General features: G+C 35.9%; 1 protein-coding gene across 1 annotated transcript in view; it reads right to left on the reverse strand.

Annotated features, from left to right (window-relative positions):
• Positions 1 to 641: 641 nt before the first annotated feature.
• LOC139970599 (serine/threonine-protein phosphatase 2A 56 kDa regulatory subunit gamma isoform-like) overlaps positions 642 to 19,855 on the reverse strand; it is a 32,904-nt gene continuing 13,690 nt past the window's right edge. The window contains exons 5-17 of the mRNA XM_071976406.1: positions 19,356 to 19,466; positions 18,954 to 19,046; positions 15,372 to 15,502; positions 14,245 to 14,304; positions 12,929 to 13,037; positions 12,644 to 12,697; positions 11,975 to 12,025; positions 10,158 to 10,277; positions 9,282 to 9,409; positions 7,962 to 8,063; positions 7,500 to 7,572; positions 5,411 to 5,533; positions 642 to 3,493 (exon numbers count right to left, since the gene is read on the reverse strand). Of these exons, the coding sequence (XP_071832507.1) occupies positions 3,344 to 3,493; positions 5,411 to 5,533; positions 7,500 to 7,572; positions 7,962 to 8,063; positions 9,282 to 9,409; positions 10,158 to 10,277; positions 11,975 to 12,025; positions 12,644 to 12,697; positions 12,929 to 13,037; positions 14,245 to 14,304; positions 15,372 to 15,502; positions 18,954 to 19,046; positions 19,356 to 19,466 (1,305 nt within the window). The 3' untranslated portion in view covers positions 642 to 3,343. The remainder of the gene's footprint in view (positions 3,494 to 5,410; positions 5,534 to 7,499; positions 7,573 to 7,961; positions 8,064 to 9,281; positions 9,410 to 10,157; positions 10,278 to 11,974; positions 12,026 to 12,643; positions 12,698 to 12,928; positions 13,038 to 14,244; positions 14,305 to 15,371; positions 15,503 to 18,953; positions 19,047 to 19,355; positions 19,467 to 19,855) is intronic.

Genomic DNA, 19,855 nt, shown 5'->3' on the forward strand with positions numbered 1-19,855 from the left:
ATTTTGGCAAATATTCGGACAATATCTGCCCTAAATGTTGCAATAACAAGCACTAATAAGAGCAACTGTAATGGGTTAAGGTAAAGTGTTCATTATAGGAATGTCATATGCAAATATACATCAGATGAAACTGAAATGTTATGATGCCATGTTTAAAATTTAAAGAGTGTAACCTTTGCTGAACCCAAATGACCTGTACCAACAACCAAAAACAATAGTTCTAGTATTCATTATAGAGAAGCCATAGTCATACATACCAGCTACTGCAGTTTTCTATCTGGAAATATCTGTTTACATAGTGTTCAAGTTTTGAAACCTGGTGACCTTAAATGAACTCTGACCTACATTAAATTATGTACAAACTATACAATAGACAAGGTCATCATACCATGAGCTCTTTTTCTTGTTCTGGTTCTGGATATAGCACTTTTGATATATCCATATTCTGCCCACTGCTGACCCAAATGACCTTTGACCTACACCACAATCAATAAGGTTTACTGAACTAATTGCAGAAATCCAATCCAAATATAAGAACTGCATAGACAACTTTCCTTGAGGTATCATGTTTACAAGATTTCACACTTTTTCCCTGTTGCCCTTTGACTATTTGCTAAAATAAAAAGAACAAAATTGCTGAATCTGGAAATCACATATATTTGAAGATTCTAATATACCAGACTGACAAAAAGTACATTTCACCTAGCTCTTGACATGATTCTATATTACATATGATACTTAAGTGCCCAGGTTGTTGCTGTGCATAGATGTTATTAGAATAAATGCTCACAGTCATGAAAGCATTCTTAATTCAGACAAAACGATGCATAATCCAGGTCTCACATCAAAAGTTTACTTATTACATTATTCAGTTAAAAAATGTAGTTTCTTTGACTTAATTCAGATACAAGGTGCAGCACAGAAATAGCCTACAATGATTGAAGATGAATTACTTCCAAGAAGGAAACTACAGGATATCCATACAGACCCAGCATTAAATAAGTGAATGCACTGTTACAGGCATTGTTGGCACAATTAAATGTTTGTCAAATAATCTAGACTGGTTAACTCGATGGGCAAATGTAATCATTCCTCTGACCACTGAAGTGATTGCAAGACTGGAAAGCATTCTTACAAGTCACTTTGAGGCTACCCACCCTCAGCCTACATCAATATCTGATATTATTACATACTAATCTCAGACGGAAGACTACCATTAGGGTATAAGAGTGGCTGCAATTTGGACCTCCTTAAGAGAGTAACCAATACTGAGGTACAACTCCAAGCAAAACTCATCCCAATTAGTTCAGTGGATAATCAATGTTGAACAAGCCTGGGCCCTATAACATACTGATTTCTATAAAATATATGCAATGTTTGACATATTAGTGCTAGGTGAACTTCTCTAGCACCAGGAATCAACAGTTCCTTATTGAGTATTTCCTCACCCAGCCACTGAGAATTAAAACCCAAGAAATGACACCAACCCTGTGTTTAACAACTGATGTACACATAAATGTAACTTCATGGTCCACATTGCTACCACCATCAAATGGTGCAAATAATTGAGTACAGTTTGTGCTAAAAATATTTGACTGATAGTTCTTAATCTCAATATATATGCTAATAAGTAATGTTTGTTGATTATTATCTCTAGAATGGATGATAGATGTTTCATTTCTTACTAAGTATATAAAAAGGTTGAAGTTAGCCAATTTTGATTCCTTCAGAGTATTGCATGACACAGTAACAATTTGACATGACTTGACCTTACTTTACATTCTGTAAGCTATGATACTCCTGAAGCAATCCCCATCGACCAGTTCAGATACCCCCAAAACTGATATGGAGACAAGAGTTTTTGCATGCACAACTTGAGGTAATTTGCTTCCAACATTTGGCCAAGAAGTTAAAAGGTAAACCAAAAACACTACACAATTAACAATATCTCAGCTAAAAGTGACTTGCACATGATATCGAGTGTGATGATAATACTGAGATAAATATTAACTTTGTGACAATGGTCGATTAGATTGTCCTGCAAAATGACCCATTATCAATAAGCTAATATCTTTTCCAAACTTGTTTCATTCAAACTCAAACAATATTGACAGGAGTAACTTGCTAAGTAGGCTACAGGAAGAAGAAAAAGATGAAGAAGAAAGAAAAACTGCAAGGAAAAACAGGTGCACTGTTAACAGCAAACCAAGTGATCTATGGGTTGTGTCCTATGACCATGCATGGATCCCAAACTAAGAATTCAGATACAGTACATTCAACTCCTAATTGCCACCCTTTGGCAATGAACACACAAAAGCTTATTCCACCAGCTGAGGAGTGTAGCAGGTACAAGGACAGTAAGCACTTATACACTCAACAAGAACTCTGGTTGTAACAGGATTCATCTTCTACTTTGGTGATAACAAATAAAGCAGTCCTTTTAACTAGTTAACTGACCAAAGTGACTTGTGGTTCTCAAGATGAATAACTTTTAGAACCTAAAAGGAAACTAGAGCAAGACAGGAACTAAGATTTGCATTCCATTTATCATAGTGAGCTTCATGCTCTAAGGCGATGATCAAGTTTACTAGATGCAGAGATGAACGAACTGGTTTGAAGGATTCTTATTGCCAAACGGTGAAAGTAGAGTAAATCAAACACCCCCGAATCCTAAAAGTCAATACAATATTTTAAAAAAACCCATCTCCCTCTCTTCAACACTTCCATTATAACAAAGTGCTAATACATCTGTTATTTTAGTTACTTAAACTTACATAGTAAGGTGCACTCTTGAATATTCATAGCAGCAAGCTACACAGAATTTGTGAAATATTATATTTACATTTGGTTTTAAAGTCTCCACCCCTAAATGAACATACAACAAAGGTGAACAGTTAGTGATAAAGAATTCAAGAAAAAAAGGCAACATGTTTCTAATTACATCTGACATAACCAAACCATACAAGTCTCCTGAGGACGCCTCTTAAATATGTCGAGAGGCAATGTAAATGATTGGTTTAAAAGATTCCAGTCAGGCATTCATACCAAAACAACAAGCCTATTGGTAAGTACAGTTTACACTTGGAACTACTTGTTTCAAAGCAAATATTTATTTGCCAAACAGTCAAACACATACCAGAAACTAAGAGATCTGCCAGACAAGAAGGCTTTCTTTGTTGCTTGAAGAATGATTTAAAAAAAGCTTCTGCCATAAAATCATGGAAGTGTTACAATAAATAGCAAAGCTCTTTTAAAATCGTAAAATATTGATTCCACACAGCGTTCATCTAACGCTGCCGCAGGCACATAGATGAAGAGGTGACTGTCCTACAGAAAGAGATAATCAGCTGTTTGTTTCAGGTGATGCTACCAAATACTCCTCTGACCTCTGGTGGATTGTAAGTGCTTTCACAGTCTGAGCATCATGAGGAAGCTGTGATTTTCTTCTCAAAAGAGGCTTTGCCTCTTTCTTCACCTCCGGATTGATGGTTTTCTGAAACAAACAGACCAGTGTGATATAGTACTCAGCCATGTAACAGCAATACAAGTGGTGCTTAGCAGTAAAATACTAAACTTATCAATCAGGTGCCCATTTCTCCAGTAATGTTACTAGCGAATAAAAGTTACAAGAGAAGAAAATACTACTAGAGAAAGAACAACAAAAAAGTCCCCAAAATAGTTTGTGTCCCATATAATAAGCTTGCATACACCAATTGTGTGTATTGTAAGACCTACTTTTACTGGTGTAGTTGTAAAGGTGTGATGGTATCACTACCTTTACTTTGTGAATGCTCTACACAATATATAGGCCAGATGGCCTAGTGTCCTAGCTTTGCTGTTTTGCTTTGCCCTGCTGTTTTTGCTTTGCTTTGCTTTGCCCTGCCCCTCTTTTTGCCCACCCTGCCCTTTCAACCAATTTCACCACCCAGCCTGTCTTTCATCCGCCCTTGTACTTCCCTACTTGCCAACTCTGTAGCAGCTCCATGCTTTGACCTCGCTGCGATTTCAAAAACAACCAACTCTTGCCGTTCCTACAGTAGGCAGATCTCTCGCTAAATTCCATGCAGTTAATAACTGCATGTTCATAGGCCCGTTCAAACTTCAGAGTTTCAACTACACATGTGCAAATCATCATAACCAACATACACTGGGTGCTTTGCAGTGTTTGCAAAAAACCAGCTCCACAAAATTTACAGTAGGCACATGTAAGTAACTTTTTATGAAATTTTGATTCAAGAAAATCAAACTTTAATAGCTACTTTTGACGGTGCATGAAGTACAGTAGTTTACACACGAACATTGCACAGAAAAATTGAATGAAGCACGTGGTCAAAGGGACTGCGAAAATTTATGCAAGTCTGCAACGAAGAAATTACTGGGGTATGAATGCACATTTTACACTAGTAACTCTCAATACCGAGAGAACAAATCAATCAATCAATCAATCAGAAAACATTTATATAGCGCCAAAATCAACAAACATACTGTGAGATTACAAAATCCTTTTCAGTATCAGAGATGTTAGCTTTCCATGAAATTCATTGATTGTCTCAACTCATAAAATTTTCTGATAAAAACAATGATTGAGATATTACGTGATAGTCTCAGAAACAATTCAGTGTAACTTTGTACCATGAGTGCTTGTTGTTGAAACGTACGTATCTGACAACAAGGCCTTAACGTTATGATGTTTGAGTGCACACATATGATATCTGTAGCACAAACTTCTCTAACTCTACACAGGGGAAAGTAACATACAACTAGTTGCATACTTTGTGTTCATTGAGCACTACAGATGTAAGAATGATTGCAGACAATGAATGGGTAAGGGTCTATAAGACAATCAAATCACAGGAAATTTGGAAACACACCATTGACTACTTTAAGCATGAAAATCTCTGTAATGGTTCTGTTGATGACCCTGTAGCTTAATTTCATTGCTATGATTAATTTGTTTTCATTCAAATTCAATCATCTGTATGATTGGAAGAAATTTTGGTTCCTTTCAGAAGAAGTTGTGGTCTTTTGAAACGAAAAAAGAAAGATGTTCATTCACAAATTTGTTAAGTTTTGCATAGGCCTAGTTGTGAGTGTGTGTATGTGGGGCTTGTTTCTTAAACGAAAACAGATTGAAAGTAATTTGAAGATTTTTCATTACTGGCAAACAAATCACGACCCGGATGCAGAATCCTGTGTTCGTTACAATGCTGGTCTCTCAAATTGCGTGCAATATCAGAAAGAAGCAAACATTAGACGGCCATCATGATTGTTAATTGTTTCTTCTCAATACTATATATCGATAGAACAGACAATATCCAAAGGAGAACCTCATAATCATACTATATGCACCAAGAGAAGCATAAAATGGTGTGACAATGGACACATTGGTGCTATGAGGTATTTATCTTACTTGTATGTGAGAGACCTCTTTAGGCATAGTTACAGGACCATCATCATCCTCCATTCTCTCATTTATGTCCATCTCGTTTTCAGGACCAACATCCATTCTAACATCCTGTTTGAATTTCTCAAACTACCGGGATAAACAGAAAACAAAGACATGATTAACATACGATTTAATGTGATTCCTCTATGATAACCTGAACCAGGGAATCAACATGATTCAATGAAAAGATGTTGAATTCCAAGATGAACATTTCTGTATCACAAAGAAAGCTAGTCCAGGTTAATGCAATCATCTAATCATTGTTCTGGCATTCACTTTTAGGGTACAAATTGATTGATAAAGTGATTACATACTCTACATGCCTATCAAATTGCTGTGTTCCAGCACAGTTTTGAATATCACCCCTTCAGCTGCATTGCTTTCAATACTATTTTAATATATTATATTTGTGTGTATACAATATGTAATCATGGCGAATGAGACAATAAAACCCTGAAGTTTGCTCTTTAACAGTGGTCAGCTACTGAGCAGTCAGCTATCAAAGACAATTCTATGATATTACAAGCCCTTAAAGCTAACAAGTCATTCCAAATTTCTGTTGTGGGTGTGCGGTCACCATCAAGTATGTGACATAGTACTGTTCAATGCACACTGAAGCACACAGTGGTCATACTATGTGATTTCCTGGTCAAACTACGACTACTATATGTTTGCTCAAGTAGAAGGGAGTTTCAGTACAACACCTCCATACTTCGGTAACAGACAAGGCAGTTTGGTTTCTGATATTCAATGAAATTTTCAAGTAAGAAGATGATTTCCAGTATGATGGCCTAAAAGTATAATGAAATGTTTGATATGTGTTGTAACAGTGCTAACAAGTAGTTAATTAATAATGATTAAACAAATTAATTATAATAGTTTTGTTGACCATAAGTACTATCTTCAAGAATTAGACACCACTGATATATTCAGTAACTTTTAACGAACTCATACAGTAACTATATTCCACAAGCTATGCAAAGGCTTCCTTTATGTTTAATCAAAGACTCTCAGCAAACAAACAAGTCTTTGTGGTCCATATTTAATAAGGCCATCCACTGAAGTGTTAGGAAGGTTCTTATAGTAGATAATGTTCACACAAATAAACTACAAATTTTGCTGCCCACATGTAAAACTAATTTTGTTTTGTTTTCAGGATACATGAGTTAGATATAACCACAGTTAGGTATTACCACTGTTAGGTATTACCACTGTTAGCTGTAACCCCTTTTAGTTATAACCAATGTTAGGTATAACCACTGTTAGTTATAACCACTGTTAGGTATTATCACTGTTAAGTAACCACTGTTAGTTATAACTAATGTTAGGTATAACCACTGTTAGGTATAACCACTGTTAGCTATTACCACTTAGGTATACCACTGTTATCTGCAACCACTGTTAGTTATAACCACTGTTAGGTATTATCACTGTTAGGTATTACCACTGTTAGTTGTAACCACTGCTAGGTTAAACCACTGTTAGCTATTAACACTGGTAGGTATAACCACTGTTAGCTAATACCACTTAGGTATAACCACTGTTAGCTGTAACCACTGTTAGTTATAACCACTGTTAGGTATTATCACTGTTAAGTAACCACTGTTAGCTATAAATAATGTTAGGTATAACCACTGTTAGGTATAAGCACTGTTAGCTATTACCACTTAGGTATAACCACTGTTATCTGCAACCACTGTTAGTTATAACCACTGTTAGGTATTATCACTGTTAGGTATTACCACTGTTAGTTATAACCACTGTCAGGTATAACCACTGTGAGCAATTACCACGGTTAGGTATTACCACTGTTAGGTATTACCACTGTTAGGTATAACCACTGTTAGGTATTATCACTGTGAGCTGTAACTACTGTTAGGTATTACCACTGTTAGCTATTTCCAATGTTAGGTATAACCACTGTTAGCTATAACCACTGTTAGGTATAACCACTGTTAGGTATTAACACTGTTAGTTATAACCACTGTTAGCCATTACCACTGTTAGGAATAACCACTGTTACGTATAACCACTGTTTGGACAGATGACTTACCAATGGACTTGTCATTGCTTTCTTCTCAATCTGCATCCAATTATTCTCCCTGGTTTGAATCTCATCCTTCTCCCTAATTTAAAAAAAAAAACATGTTGGCAACGGAAATTGTATATGGAAAGATAAGAATTTTGAGTGAGACCTTAACACTCAGATGTTTTGAGCATGGTGTAAGATTGCAATCTTTTCAAAGTCAGGTTTACTCAAATATTACATTGTTGCTTTGATAAGAGCACTTGGGGGTGGGGGGGTGCCCATTTTGATCTTAGCCCAGTAGGATAATATTATAAATGTTGACTAAAAATATCTACAAATATACAGAAAATACTTCTTTAGCACAAACAAGAAAAAAATGTTGGCTGTCACAGGTTTCCTGTAAGTTATCAGTGACTAAACAGGAAACTGCTGGATAGGAGCCATCAAACTAAGTGATTGATGATAATGCATGGTGCAAGAATGTACCTTTGTCTTTCAGTCTTGTACTGCTGAGTACACTCATCAAACAGCTTTTGGTTCATCTCCATAAACAACTTTAGAGCATTGTAGATCAGTCCATGAATGGTTCTGTAGACAGAAATAATAAACAATTCATCTGGCTACTCTTGCTGATCCATCACACTGCCTGGCGGTCAATTTACTCATTATAACTATGTCTGTTTACAAGGCTATTTGACCATTCCATACAAACTTAATCATCTTGAAATGAACAGAAAATAGTCGGTACAGGCTAAAATAGGCATCTCATAGATATATGTCTTTCATACCATCATAGCTGACTATATGAATTAAGTTGATAGATTACAATAACCAAATACTCTTTAATACAATGAACCAGAATGAAAACATTTCACGGTTCCTTGCTGCTGCTCATTGATTTGATTAACAGGGAACACTCCAAGTATGTAATGATGAATCATTCCCTTCAGTTATGTGTACAGACTGTTGTTACCAAAATAATGCCAAGACCTTTCTCCTCATTAACATGCATAACATCCAGTTCAACACATGAGCACCAAAACAATAAGGTTCATCTACTCACTAAATATAGTGATGATCAATAATTGCCTTGTGAAGTTATTAACCATACAAACTTGTAACCTAAATAATGCAAAGCCACACCTCCTCATAAATACACATGTTATCAATTGCAAGACACATCGCCATGTGTAGGCTATCTACCAATGACACACTCACATTTGATGAAACTGTGACTTATGATTGTCAAATTATTGCAATTTGAAGATTTTGACCCTGTGACCTCATTAGTATTCATTATATGAGCACCAAAGTCAATAGGGTTTATCTAATCATCATGGACCACCCACCCACCAAGTATGTTATTGATCAATCATTCCCTTGTCTAGTTATTGTGCATACAAACTTCTGTTACAAAAATAACGCTCAGCCCGGCCTCCTCATAAATATGCATGATATCAATTGCCAGACACATCAGCATGTATAAGTTGTCTACCACACCAAATATGAAGAAACTCCAACTCGTGGTTGCCAAGTTATTGCAATTTGAAGGTTTTGATGTTTGACCCTTGTGACTTTATTAATATTCATGATATGAGCACCAAAATCAATAAGGTTTATCAACTCATTACAGACCACCCACCCACCAAATATGGTGTTGATCAGTCTTCCCTTGTTGAGTTATCGTGCATACAAACTAAAGTGTCACACACACACACGCTGTCCTGACTACCAAGGTTCCTTGTTGAAACAAGGAACCAAAAATAACTGTTTCACTCAAACAACAAAATGTGGAAATTGGCTTACTTATTCCAATGAGATTTAGAATTCTTGTAAAGAGCAGGAAACATGAGGGGAAGAATGGTGCTCGCATTCTCACTGATTAAACTCATAATGTATTCATTGTTCCAGTAGTAGAGAGCTCTCTCAGCAACCTATTGAGAAAACATGGTTCATGTTAAAAATATGACAAAGCAGATACAAATCCAGTACAGACTTTACCACAAGCAGTAAGTTACCACACAAATTGCAGACAACAATATCTACCTTTGATCAAGACGTGTGCATTTCATCCATTACGAGCAGAACAACAATGCTGCATGCTAACATGTTACATTATTTGAAAGGAAGATGCTTAACACATATATGAAATATATAAAACCTGAGCAAGCAAGACACCTTTTCATATCAATTTGTACTCAACAGAGGTGATATTGACTAGATTTGGACAAATTCTTGTACTGGGTATAGTGTGATGCTTTGGTTGATCAGGGGAGCCCACAGGACCACTGATGTAATGATCAACCACATCATAACCCATCATCTTCTCATCATGATGATCTGTTTGAGGAAAGCAAGCTATTATGTGACTTTCCTTGTTTGGAACCCAAATGACATTTGACCCGAAAGAAGAAACAGCTTTATTGACCCATCGTCTGCTGATCATTATCATCATGTTTGACCTTTAAACTGAAATAAAAGTTTTATGACTCATCAACTGTTGATCACAATAACCAAATTTGATAAGAATAAAACGTAAGCCCTAAAAGGAATAAACTGTGTGATTTCGCTGTTTACCCTCTCGTGATGAAAGATTACCCATCCCACCCCCCCCCCCCAAACAGAGAATTTCATTAGAAAGATAAATTTAAAGAACAGAAATACACTTGTAGTCCTGCTTACCTGAAAATGGGGGCTTGACACACACATCGCCAATTGCTGGAATAAAGGTGTCATTATTTTCTGGAATTCAGCAGGTTCAATCACATCTAAAATTTCCTCCAACTCATTTAAAAACATAACCTAAAATGGGAAAAGAATAAATGAAGAGAACTGCATGAACCCAAACATTTCACTATTTAATGCTATTGAAGGATCAATGACCTCTGGGTTGTGGAGCATATTGAAAGATGGACACAAACCAGAGCTTTATGCCAAACAAAAGGAACCACTTGAGTTAACATTCCATAATACTTAAGTCTTGTACATTAAAAGCTTTGGATTCTGTGACTTTACTTAACATGGCCTTATATGAAACCTGCAAAATCACAATTACTGAAATTCAAGACAAAGTACAATTTTTTTCCTACTGAATGAAGGGTTACCTTGACCATTCCTTGAACCCGGGCTCAAATTAAACCTCAACCATGCTTGGTAATGTAGGGTAATTTTCATGCAAGGGGAGGGCACTGCTGCAATTTTCTGAGCTTTGAAAAGGGCATCAAGGCTAACTTCAAAAATTTGAAAGGACACCCAATGCATTTTTTTCCAAATTGTGAGAAAACATGATCATAAATTTTTTTTTTTTAAATGATTCATAAGATCTGCGTTTGTAAAATTATTAGTCTTTTTTTTACGTTTCGAGCAGCTGCTTAGCTTTTTATTGGCACAAATCTTGCTGCAGTCTTTGAGCCTGATTTAGTTTGATAATGAAGTTTAATAATGGAGATAATTTTGAAGGCACCTAGAAGCAACTTGCTTTAAAGGGCACTGCTTTTATTGCCCATGTAACAGATGATTTTTTACGGTATTATGGCAACAGGTAGGGGGCACCTACGGCTATTACAAACCAGATAGCCAAGACTAAGTGATTCATTGCCATGTTTTACAGAAGGACATTCCATGCACACAAGATGCTTAAATTTGGCTAAAACACGGTAGGGTTGTTGCATTCACTACAATAGACAAACATAGAAACTATGAAGTTCATCCAAAGCTTGCTTTTGAAGTTATCATATCTACAACGTTGTCAGATATTGACCTCTATGCAAAACCATTGGTCTTATTTTTTACTCACTTAGGTACATCAACATACTACTATGAAGTTCATACCAGCTCTATTTTTAAAGTAATCAAGTTTACAAGGTTTTTCAAACTTTGAGTATCTTGATGAAAATGGCCTTTGACATCTTGGGAAAACTGTAGGGTTCCTATACACACTAAGGTTGATTCCACATACTACATGTGAAGGCTTTATTTGAAGTTAGGAAGTTAACTACATTGTTTTCCTCTGGTGACCTTTGACCACCAAAACTAACGATAAATGTTCTTCTACTCATTGTGCTGCATCTACATACAGAGTTTAACATTGAAGCACCATTTACTTGTTAGAGAGTTTACAAGCCAAGCATCACATATATATACATGTTTGGAGATATCAACACGTTTCTCGTAATCACTGAAGTGGATCCACATACCAAATATGAAATTCATGCAAGCTGTATACGAAGTTTTCAGACAGTAACCTCTGTTGACCTCATATGACCTTTGACATTAACAGAAAACGATCTGGACCTATATACAAAGATGCCGTCTTCAACTTTTGTTATACATCAGCTAGGCGTAAGTCACAGCAATAAGGTTTTGTTGCAGTGGCCCACTCCTAGATAAATATGCACATTTGATTTGATACAGATATGGGAAAAATACTGACTATAAATAATATATGTCTTACTACCTAGCCGATCGAGTACATTCACATGCCTGCTCGCTCGACTTACCTCTTTGGGACTATGCACCTTGGGCCAGAATCGTAGTAGTAAACTCAGCACCTGTAAGTCAACATTTTGAGCCAAAGTTAAGTCATATCTTGACATTAACGTCACCATTTTATTATCAAGACAAAGTGTGCTCCATTGGAACTTTAGTATTGCAGCAGTTTAAAAAAGAAAAAGAATCCAAGGAAAATATTTTAAAGATGTAACAGTGACATCAAAACAAAGGCAGTCTATACTCAAATGTACAGGAACATAAGCAAGAGCATGAATCCATGTAAAAGTTACATTAGTTTGAAATTACTGTCACATATGCCATGCTGCTGTCAAATACTATATCACATATAGTCAAATTCTTACATACCAGCTGACATACAAGTTCTTAATCCATATACAGATTAGCCACAATGTTATACCACATGAAATGGCAGACCAGTCATGGAGATATTGATAACTGAATATTCCCATTACGTCCTACTTACAATGCAATTCTAACAAGTGGTTATATATAAAGGCTTCTTATAGCAGCTGTCATGCCTTTATCTGACTTTCATGAATTTACTTGTTAGCATATCACAAACCTCCTACACATATTACTCGTTCTTATCTGATCTGACCATAGGAACTTCTGTTTATAGTGTCAGTAATAACTCCATGCTGTTAATTTGGACTTACCTCTTCAGTAAGGGTTGGATCTTTTTCAAGGAACTGAACGACACAATACGCTAGCTGTGAAGGAGACAAAAGCAACAAAGAACTGTAACCATGTGAACCATGTGAACTTGCAAAGAATTTTCCATAAATAATATTTTGTAAGTCTTCACACTTGATACAAACTTTTCACAAAGAAAAAGAGAAATGAAGGAAGGAGAAATATGTTACTCAGTTTAAAACAAAAAGGCAATCTCAAATAGATTAGCAGTTGACTGGCGAGATATTGGGTAATGTTTAAGAGCTTACTTGTGGGTGATAGACACTTAGAGACTTGGCTTTATGTAGAGGCATCAGCACCTTCAAAAGAAAGGTTTTGTGCTCGTCTTTCAAAGGCAATGCAAATCCGTTGATAATACTGTTGGGAGAGGAAGAAACATTGAAACCTTACAAAGCAGCCCAGCAGTTGATATACTGTAATTAAGAAAGAAGTTTGTCTTTCTGGAATATATGATTATTGTATGAACTATTTGGCACATCGTACATGCCACCTAAGCTCACTTTGTAAGCAAAAATTTACTGTAGCTTGACTTCTAACAAAGGAGTATGCAACCAAGAAGTCATGAATGAGCTTGACAAACTAAGCAGTAAAATTAGTTATTAAGAGGCACCTTCATACCAAACATGAGATTTGTCAAAGCTGGGCTCACTGAGTGGGCATGTTTTACACTGTTCTTAGGGCTTGACCACTACAGACTTTCACTAGAAAGTACTAAATAGTACTCATTAAATGGATCTTTTGGTGACAAACAATGTGAACTTTATATTGAGGAGAAAAATATTCCACACTGCTAGTTGAAAACCCCATCTCAATATCTTGCCCCTAACTTAAGATATGGTTGATGGAATGAAACCTAGTTTGTATGGCTAAACCTTCAGCTGCTCTAGAGAATTGGATCACAGTAGGGGGGGGGGATGTCATCTGGGCAAATGATCTTCCAACAGTTTACTTAAGCTATTGTGACCATCTTGTTGATTTATCCTTGAAACCTATTACTTTTGGAATGCTTGCTTAGATGTCAAGTTCTCTGTACTTAGAATTTCATCAAAGTGTACACTCTTTGTTGAAATATTCTTTCCTTTTGGATAAATGATCTACAAATTATAAAGAAAACCAAAGAAATTTTCAGCTGAAGTAGCCTGATGACATCATCCACTCTGCTTGTTACCAGATGCATTTACAAAATATCACAAACTTTGACAAATTCATTTCTTTGTGATATATAAGGCTATGAGGAAGTGGTTTTCTCCTAAAGATTCAGAATTATTTTTAGCAATTTACAATGCGATCAATTTCAGACACCAGAAATCGTTTAAGGGACACATACCACCAATCTACCAGTGATCATTTGTTAAGTGACAAATTAGGAAAATTGGAACATTGTACTGATTTTGCACATCTTATGATGTAGGGCTTGGCCTAGGTCTTTCTTTAGCATATAAAAATAAATGTTAGGATGTCATAGGTAAGGTACTGAAACCTGTACAGAAGGTTCTTTATATTAGAAGTAACGGACCTCAGTATTAATACTTGTGTAGTATTACTGTACATCAGAAACACTCACCTTCCCAAGATTTCCAACAACTCTGCTATTCCATTGTGGTGTTCAGTTTCATAAACAAATCTGTAAGGTAAAAGATTAGAAAGGTAACATGCTCCAGTTCTTAGTTTTGTCATGTTTTTTAAAAGTATACATATTACACTTTAAACAGATACTGCCAAACTACTTAAGGAGCAAAATTTAAGATATATTCCAGTAGCAGACAATGCAATACTTATATGGAAGATTGGATGGAACCTTTCTTCTCTGGAGTAGATCACAGTAGGTGGTCTCTGACGAACGGAACCTTTGTTGACTGGCTAAACCCTCGATTCTTCTCTGGAGTAGATCACAGTAGGTGGTCTCTGACATCATAACAGCAAACAGTCTTCAAAAGATTTACTTTTCTGTTATAATCTCCATGTTTATTTGTCCTTGAAACTTGATATATTTGGAATGTTTGTTTAGTGTCAAGATTCTCTGTATTTAGAATTTCATCGAAATGCAAAAGTGTTGTAGAAATATTCCTTTCCTCTGTAAATAACTGAGTTAAATATAATAGAGAAAACTGAAAGCATTTCTACTTAATTGCTATGATGACATTACCCATTCTGCTGTTGCTAGCTGAATTCACCAAATACCACCAAATTGAAAAACTTTGTATCTTTGCCATACAACACGCTATGAGGATGCGGCAGAAGATTAATCAATCTTGTCAGCTACTTGAATATCTCTTTAAGCCAAATGTTTTTTTGAACAGAGGTATTTATCATCAAAGTGCTACATACATATCAAGTGTTAGACTACAGCATCATTTCTACAATGGCTCCAAGAATTCCTTTACCCACAAGAGGCCAAAGAAGATTTCACTTCTGAACTTTTGCTAACATTGTTTTTTTTTTAATATATAATTTTTTTGGTTATTCACCTTTTAGTGCAAAGAGATATGACATTTAATTACAAAGGAGAAGTGAAGTAAAACAACACTTAGTAATCAGAATGCCATTGCACTAACTGTATTTGTCAAAGAGAAGTGAAATAGCTAGTGGAAATAGACACTAGGTTTGCAATGCTTGTAATCAAACATAACCATTTTCCTTAGGACCAAACAAGGAAATATATAAGTAAAAGGAAATCAAATAAAATCTCACCTGTAGAATATATTGTTGATTTGTTTGCGAATATATGCCCTGAGACCAAGAAATTTGCCATAGATTCTGTGCAGAGTGGTTTTAAGGTAATCCCTTTCTCGAGGATCTTCACTGTCAAAGAGTTCTAAAAGCTGTGAAATAGGATTATAAAGCAGAAGTCTAAATATGAAATCTTGATTAATTAATCCTCAAAAATCTGTGTTTTAAAAATAATAACAAGAAAACTTATTTTTCAGCAACTGTCAATTCTGAGTCTTACCGAAAGCAGCACTTAGCAAATGTTTAAGTTTTCTACTACACATTTCTCCTTGCTAGGCACTAGTTGATTAAATATCTGTACCAGGTACCTGCAGATCTGTCGACATACCTATCAGCTAGTAGTTATCAATACTACTAGGCCTGACTATTATGCTCACCAATTCGCCATTTGACGAGTAGAGCTTTCACTTTCGCTTGGCAATAGAAAATGCACTATGATTGACATTTAGGTGAGCGACTCAAGGGCTATTGAAACCAAAGTTCTTCAGAGCCTTGATTAGCCTAGGCAAAAAGCCTAGACCATCATTACAAACATTTCACAGAATAGTACTAACCATGTTAAAAAATAGTATCTGGCAAACTTGGAACAAGTCTAAATTGTGAAACTGAATTTGGTCAATGGCCAGCCTAAATGGGAATTGAGGTTCGGTAATTCCAAGTTGAGTACTAGCATCCGGGCTATTAATGTGTAGATCTATTTTGAAAACGAAGAAATTCTATGCTTTACCCACAGATGACAGAGCACAAAATTACTACAAATTACATAACTTTTTAACAAGTTGTAAAAAGGATATTCTGTGTTTCAGCTGTTTAAAATCAATGGGTTTGTGCCACATGGCCTTGTAGGTGATATGATAAGGATCCAATCCACAGGTTATGATTGTTCTCCACTTTAGATAGAAAAATTCACATTAAACATGAACTGCAGAGATGCTTAGACTTCACACTGTGCCTTACGCTAACAACTGTAGAATAGTCTTCCATTTCTTAACATATAATTTTTTTTCTTCTCAGAAATATAATGTACCAGAGATGACAAAACAACTCATGGATGGTTCCTTGGGGCAATTTCAACATGGTATCAGTTAAAATACACAAACTATACTAAATTTGAGGAGTCTGAAAAAAAAACAATGTGCCATCATTCAAACCTCCCACTCAATTCACAGGTTGCATGTTTGCGACAAATGCCATGCTGCTCTTGGATTTTCAATGCACAAAATGGTTTGATCAAAGTACAGCTGTAGTGCACTAACAGTGGATAATTTTGGGCATCATTTTACAAAGAAGATGGCAGGAGAAAAAACGTGGACAAACAAGGGAACCGCAGCTTAGCGTTACAGTGGAGTTACTGGATCAAGAGTAGCTAGTAGTACTACAGTAATGTGAAAGAAGACAAGCTATCTTTGTAGCATATGGGGTGGCATAATTTTGCTGATATTATTTGGAAACTGTTTGGGATAAAATAGGTACAATGATCTTAATTAATGATTCTGTGACACGTTTTACATTGTTTATCACTTTCCTTTTGAGATGGAAGTTGTTTAAATGTGCATTCTGTGGTATAATGTCCAGCACAGAATGTATTCATGTTTGATTTTTTACTACTACAAGCACTGAAACTAAAACAGAGCATTATCCATGCCAAGTGAAATTTGACAAATGGGATTTCAGTCACACTTGCCAAATGGTGAGGCCTGGTGCATGTACCTACTAACTTGAATCTAGTTAAATCTGTATACATACCTATATAGTCAGTATCTTATGATTACCAATTTGCTCACACTGACTAGCTATATAATTACCACCTAGGATAAACCCTATATCAGTGATGTAGCAGTTTAAGTGTCCTTCCTCCCCACCAATGTTCAAAATCCCACCAGGAACCAAATTCTGTTCACCTATTCAAACTTACTGATGTGCACTGTTGTTGAACAGAGGAGTTTTCCATGGGTTTGCTTGTGTTCTTTCAATGGTTTCAAAACAAGTTCATCCACCATGGCTGCACTGAAATATGTTTTGATACAATATGCCCCTGGGCTAGTATGATAGTAAATCCTACATACCATAAAATTGACTCCCCAGTGATGGCACAGCACATTGTTTGCACTGATCAAGAAGCAGTGTTACTGCAACTAATGCAAGTTCAAAGAAACTACACTACCTGTAAGCTACTTTTATGTAGGCATATTCTACTATGCTCTACACATCTCAAACCATCTTTCTAAAAATTACTAAATTCTCACTTCAACTATCAAAAGAATGTGAAAACCAAGTGATATCGATCAAGGGTGAATGTTAGAACATGTTACAAGTTTGTCAACATGACCAGATATTTCAATAATATGTTAAAAAGCTGCTGCAGTTTTCATTGCTTCATGCTGAAAAGCACGTTAATTTGGTTACTTTAATTTTAATTGCAGCACAAAGCCAAACAACAGATGAGAATGTTGGCTGACAAACATCAATGGAAGGGCTACATGAGTGTCACATACATCTAATGAAAGTTACATTATAAAATCCAGGACAAATGGAAAGATTAAGAACTACTTCATGACAATCAAAGTTGTTCTATGAGTCAATGTTTATTAAGTAATGCCAAACTAAATTTTGACCCAGACATGTACTAAGGTTTGTTCCAGTAGTGACTATGTCACTTGTGAAGTTGTTTTGGAAAATCACACCATTCTACTGCAGTAATGCAAGCAAAATATTATCTAGGCTATATGTATGGTTCACAGCTTTCATTGTTAAATTATATTTGCAATGGTGAATAAAAATTGCTTCATAGAAACCACCTCTTCACATGATTTGTTGCTTGAGGTTTGGGTCCCACTACGAGTACTGATCAACAGAGGATTGCCCAGCAATGAGACTTGACAAAACAATGAACCTCTTCAGTTTCAAGAGCCAAATTCTATAACATGGTAACGGTACTTACTTGTCAAGGTCTGTATGTCTACCTACTATGTAGCAGCGCTATTTCTATGGGTATAACATTCCCTATGCAATAACCTATGTATCAACTCTAGCATGGCATCTTATTATGTATGTAAATACTGGACTGACCTTAGTTGAATACATATTTGGCTAGTTAACTGTGCATGACCATGTTAACTTGCTATCTAGTATGAAGTCACCTGTGTACCTGCCTACTAGCAAGTGCCTATTTATTTATGTACCTACAACCTACTACCTAGATATGTGCATCACATTTATTGAATGGTAACTATATATGGGTGTTGATAGTTAATATCTAGTACAGAGTCTATTTCTAGTACTAGCTAGTACAGATTTATATTTATTTCTAGTACTAGCTAGTAACTTCTGACATTTACACATACCTACCACATAATCATCTGTACATATGTACACCTCGATTATAACTTGTTGCATGTAAACATGGCTAACAGTACTTGTACCTGCATATCTGTGTAACTGCCTAATAAATCATTTACTAAGTTATCACATCTCCACCGACAAGACAAAATTTCTGATGTTAGTTAATTGCAAGCAAAAAGTTAGCCATATATGAGTACATACCTGCATAACGAATTTCTGATCTATGAACCTCTTTGCCACATTTGCTTGAAAATCTGGCGATTCCAGGAAACGGAGGAAAAAGTCATACACAAGCTGAAAAAAAATAAACAATAAACATGAATATTTACAAGAAATGGTTTGCAAAGGCGAAACTTACAGGTAATTTTCAATACCACAATTAGAGAGAACTTTTTTATTTCTATTTTCACCATCATGCTGTTCTTCAATCATCCTTTGCTTCCATCCCATGTCAACCAATAGTCAGCAATTCCTTTCAGCAATATATCCGTATCACTTTTATGTGTGTGTAACTCTTGTCTTTATAAATCTTGTCAGCCTGTCAAAGATACTGCACTGTATAGCAAATCAGTCACACTTTTGGATGAGAGGGCCAAACCTTACCTGCAGGTGAGGCCATGCAGCCTCCAAGGTTGGTTCATCTTCTTCAGGATCGAATTCAGCACCCATAGGGTTAGATGGTGGTGGAAGGGTTCGAAATAGATTCACTGTGAACTATAGACGGAAGTGGAAGAGATGTGAGAGAATCATCAATTTGAGCTACAGTGTAAAACTACAGAGGTGACATGTTCACGCCTTGCATCAAATTAATGAACTCACTAAGTTTCAACTGCAACACCATAAAATTCTCAATACCAAAATCACTGTCAAATTCCATTGGTCCAATTATGAAAAAATTGAAGAACGGTTGGCCCTAAAAACCAAGCTCAAGATGAGGAATTACCTGAGAAATATGGAATGACCAGATATCAATCTCACCAATTCTGCAGTTCCCTATATAATACCTGTGTACTTATAGATTACAACAATATTTGAAAATATTAGAGCGATGATCCTTCCAATGGTACTTGCTATACTAGAGAAACTAAACCAGTAACTAACTT

Source organism: Apostichopus japonicus, chromosome 8 (assembly GCF_037975245.1).
Source record: "Apostichopus japonicus isolate 1M-3 chromosome 8, ASM3797524v1, whole genome shotgun sequence".
Taxonomy (NCBI): Eukaryota; Metazoa; Echinodermata; class Holothuroidea; order Aspidochirotida; family Stichopodidae; genus Apostichopus; species Apostichopus japonicus.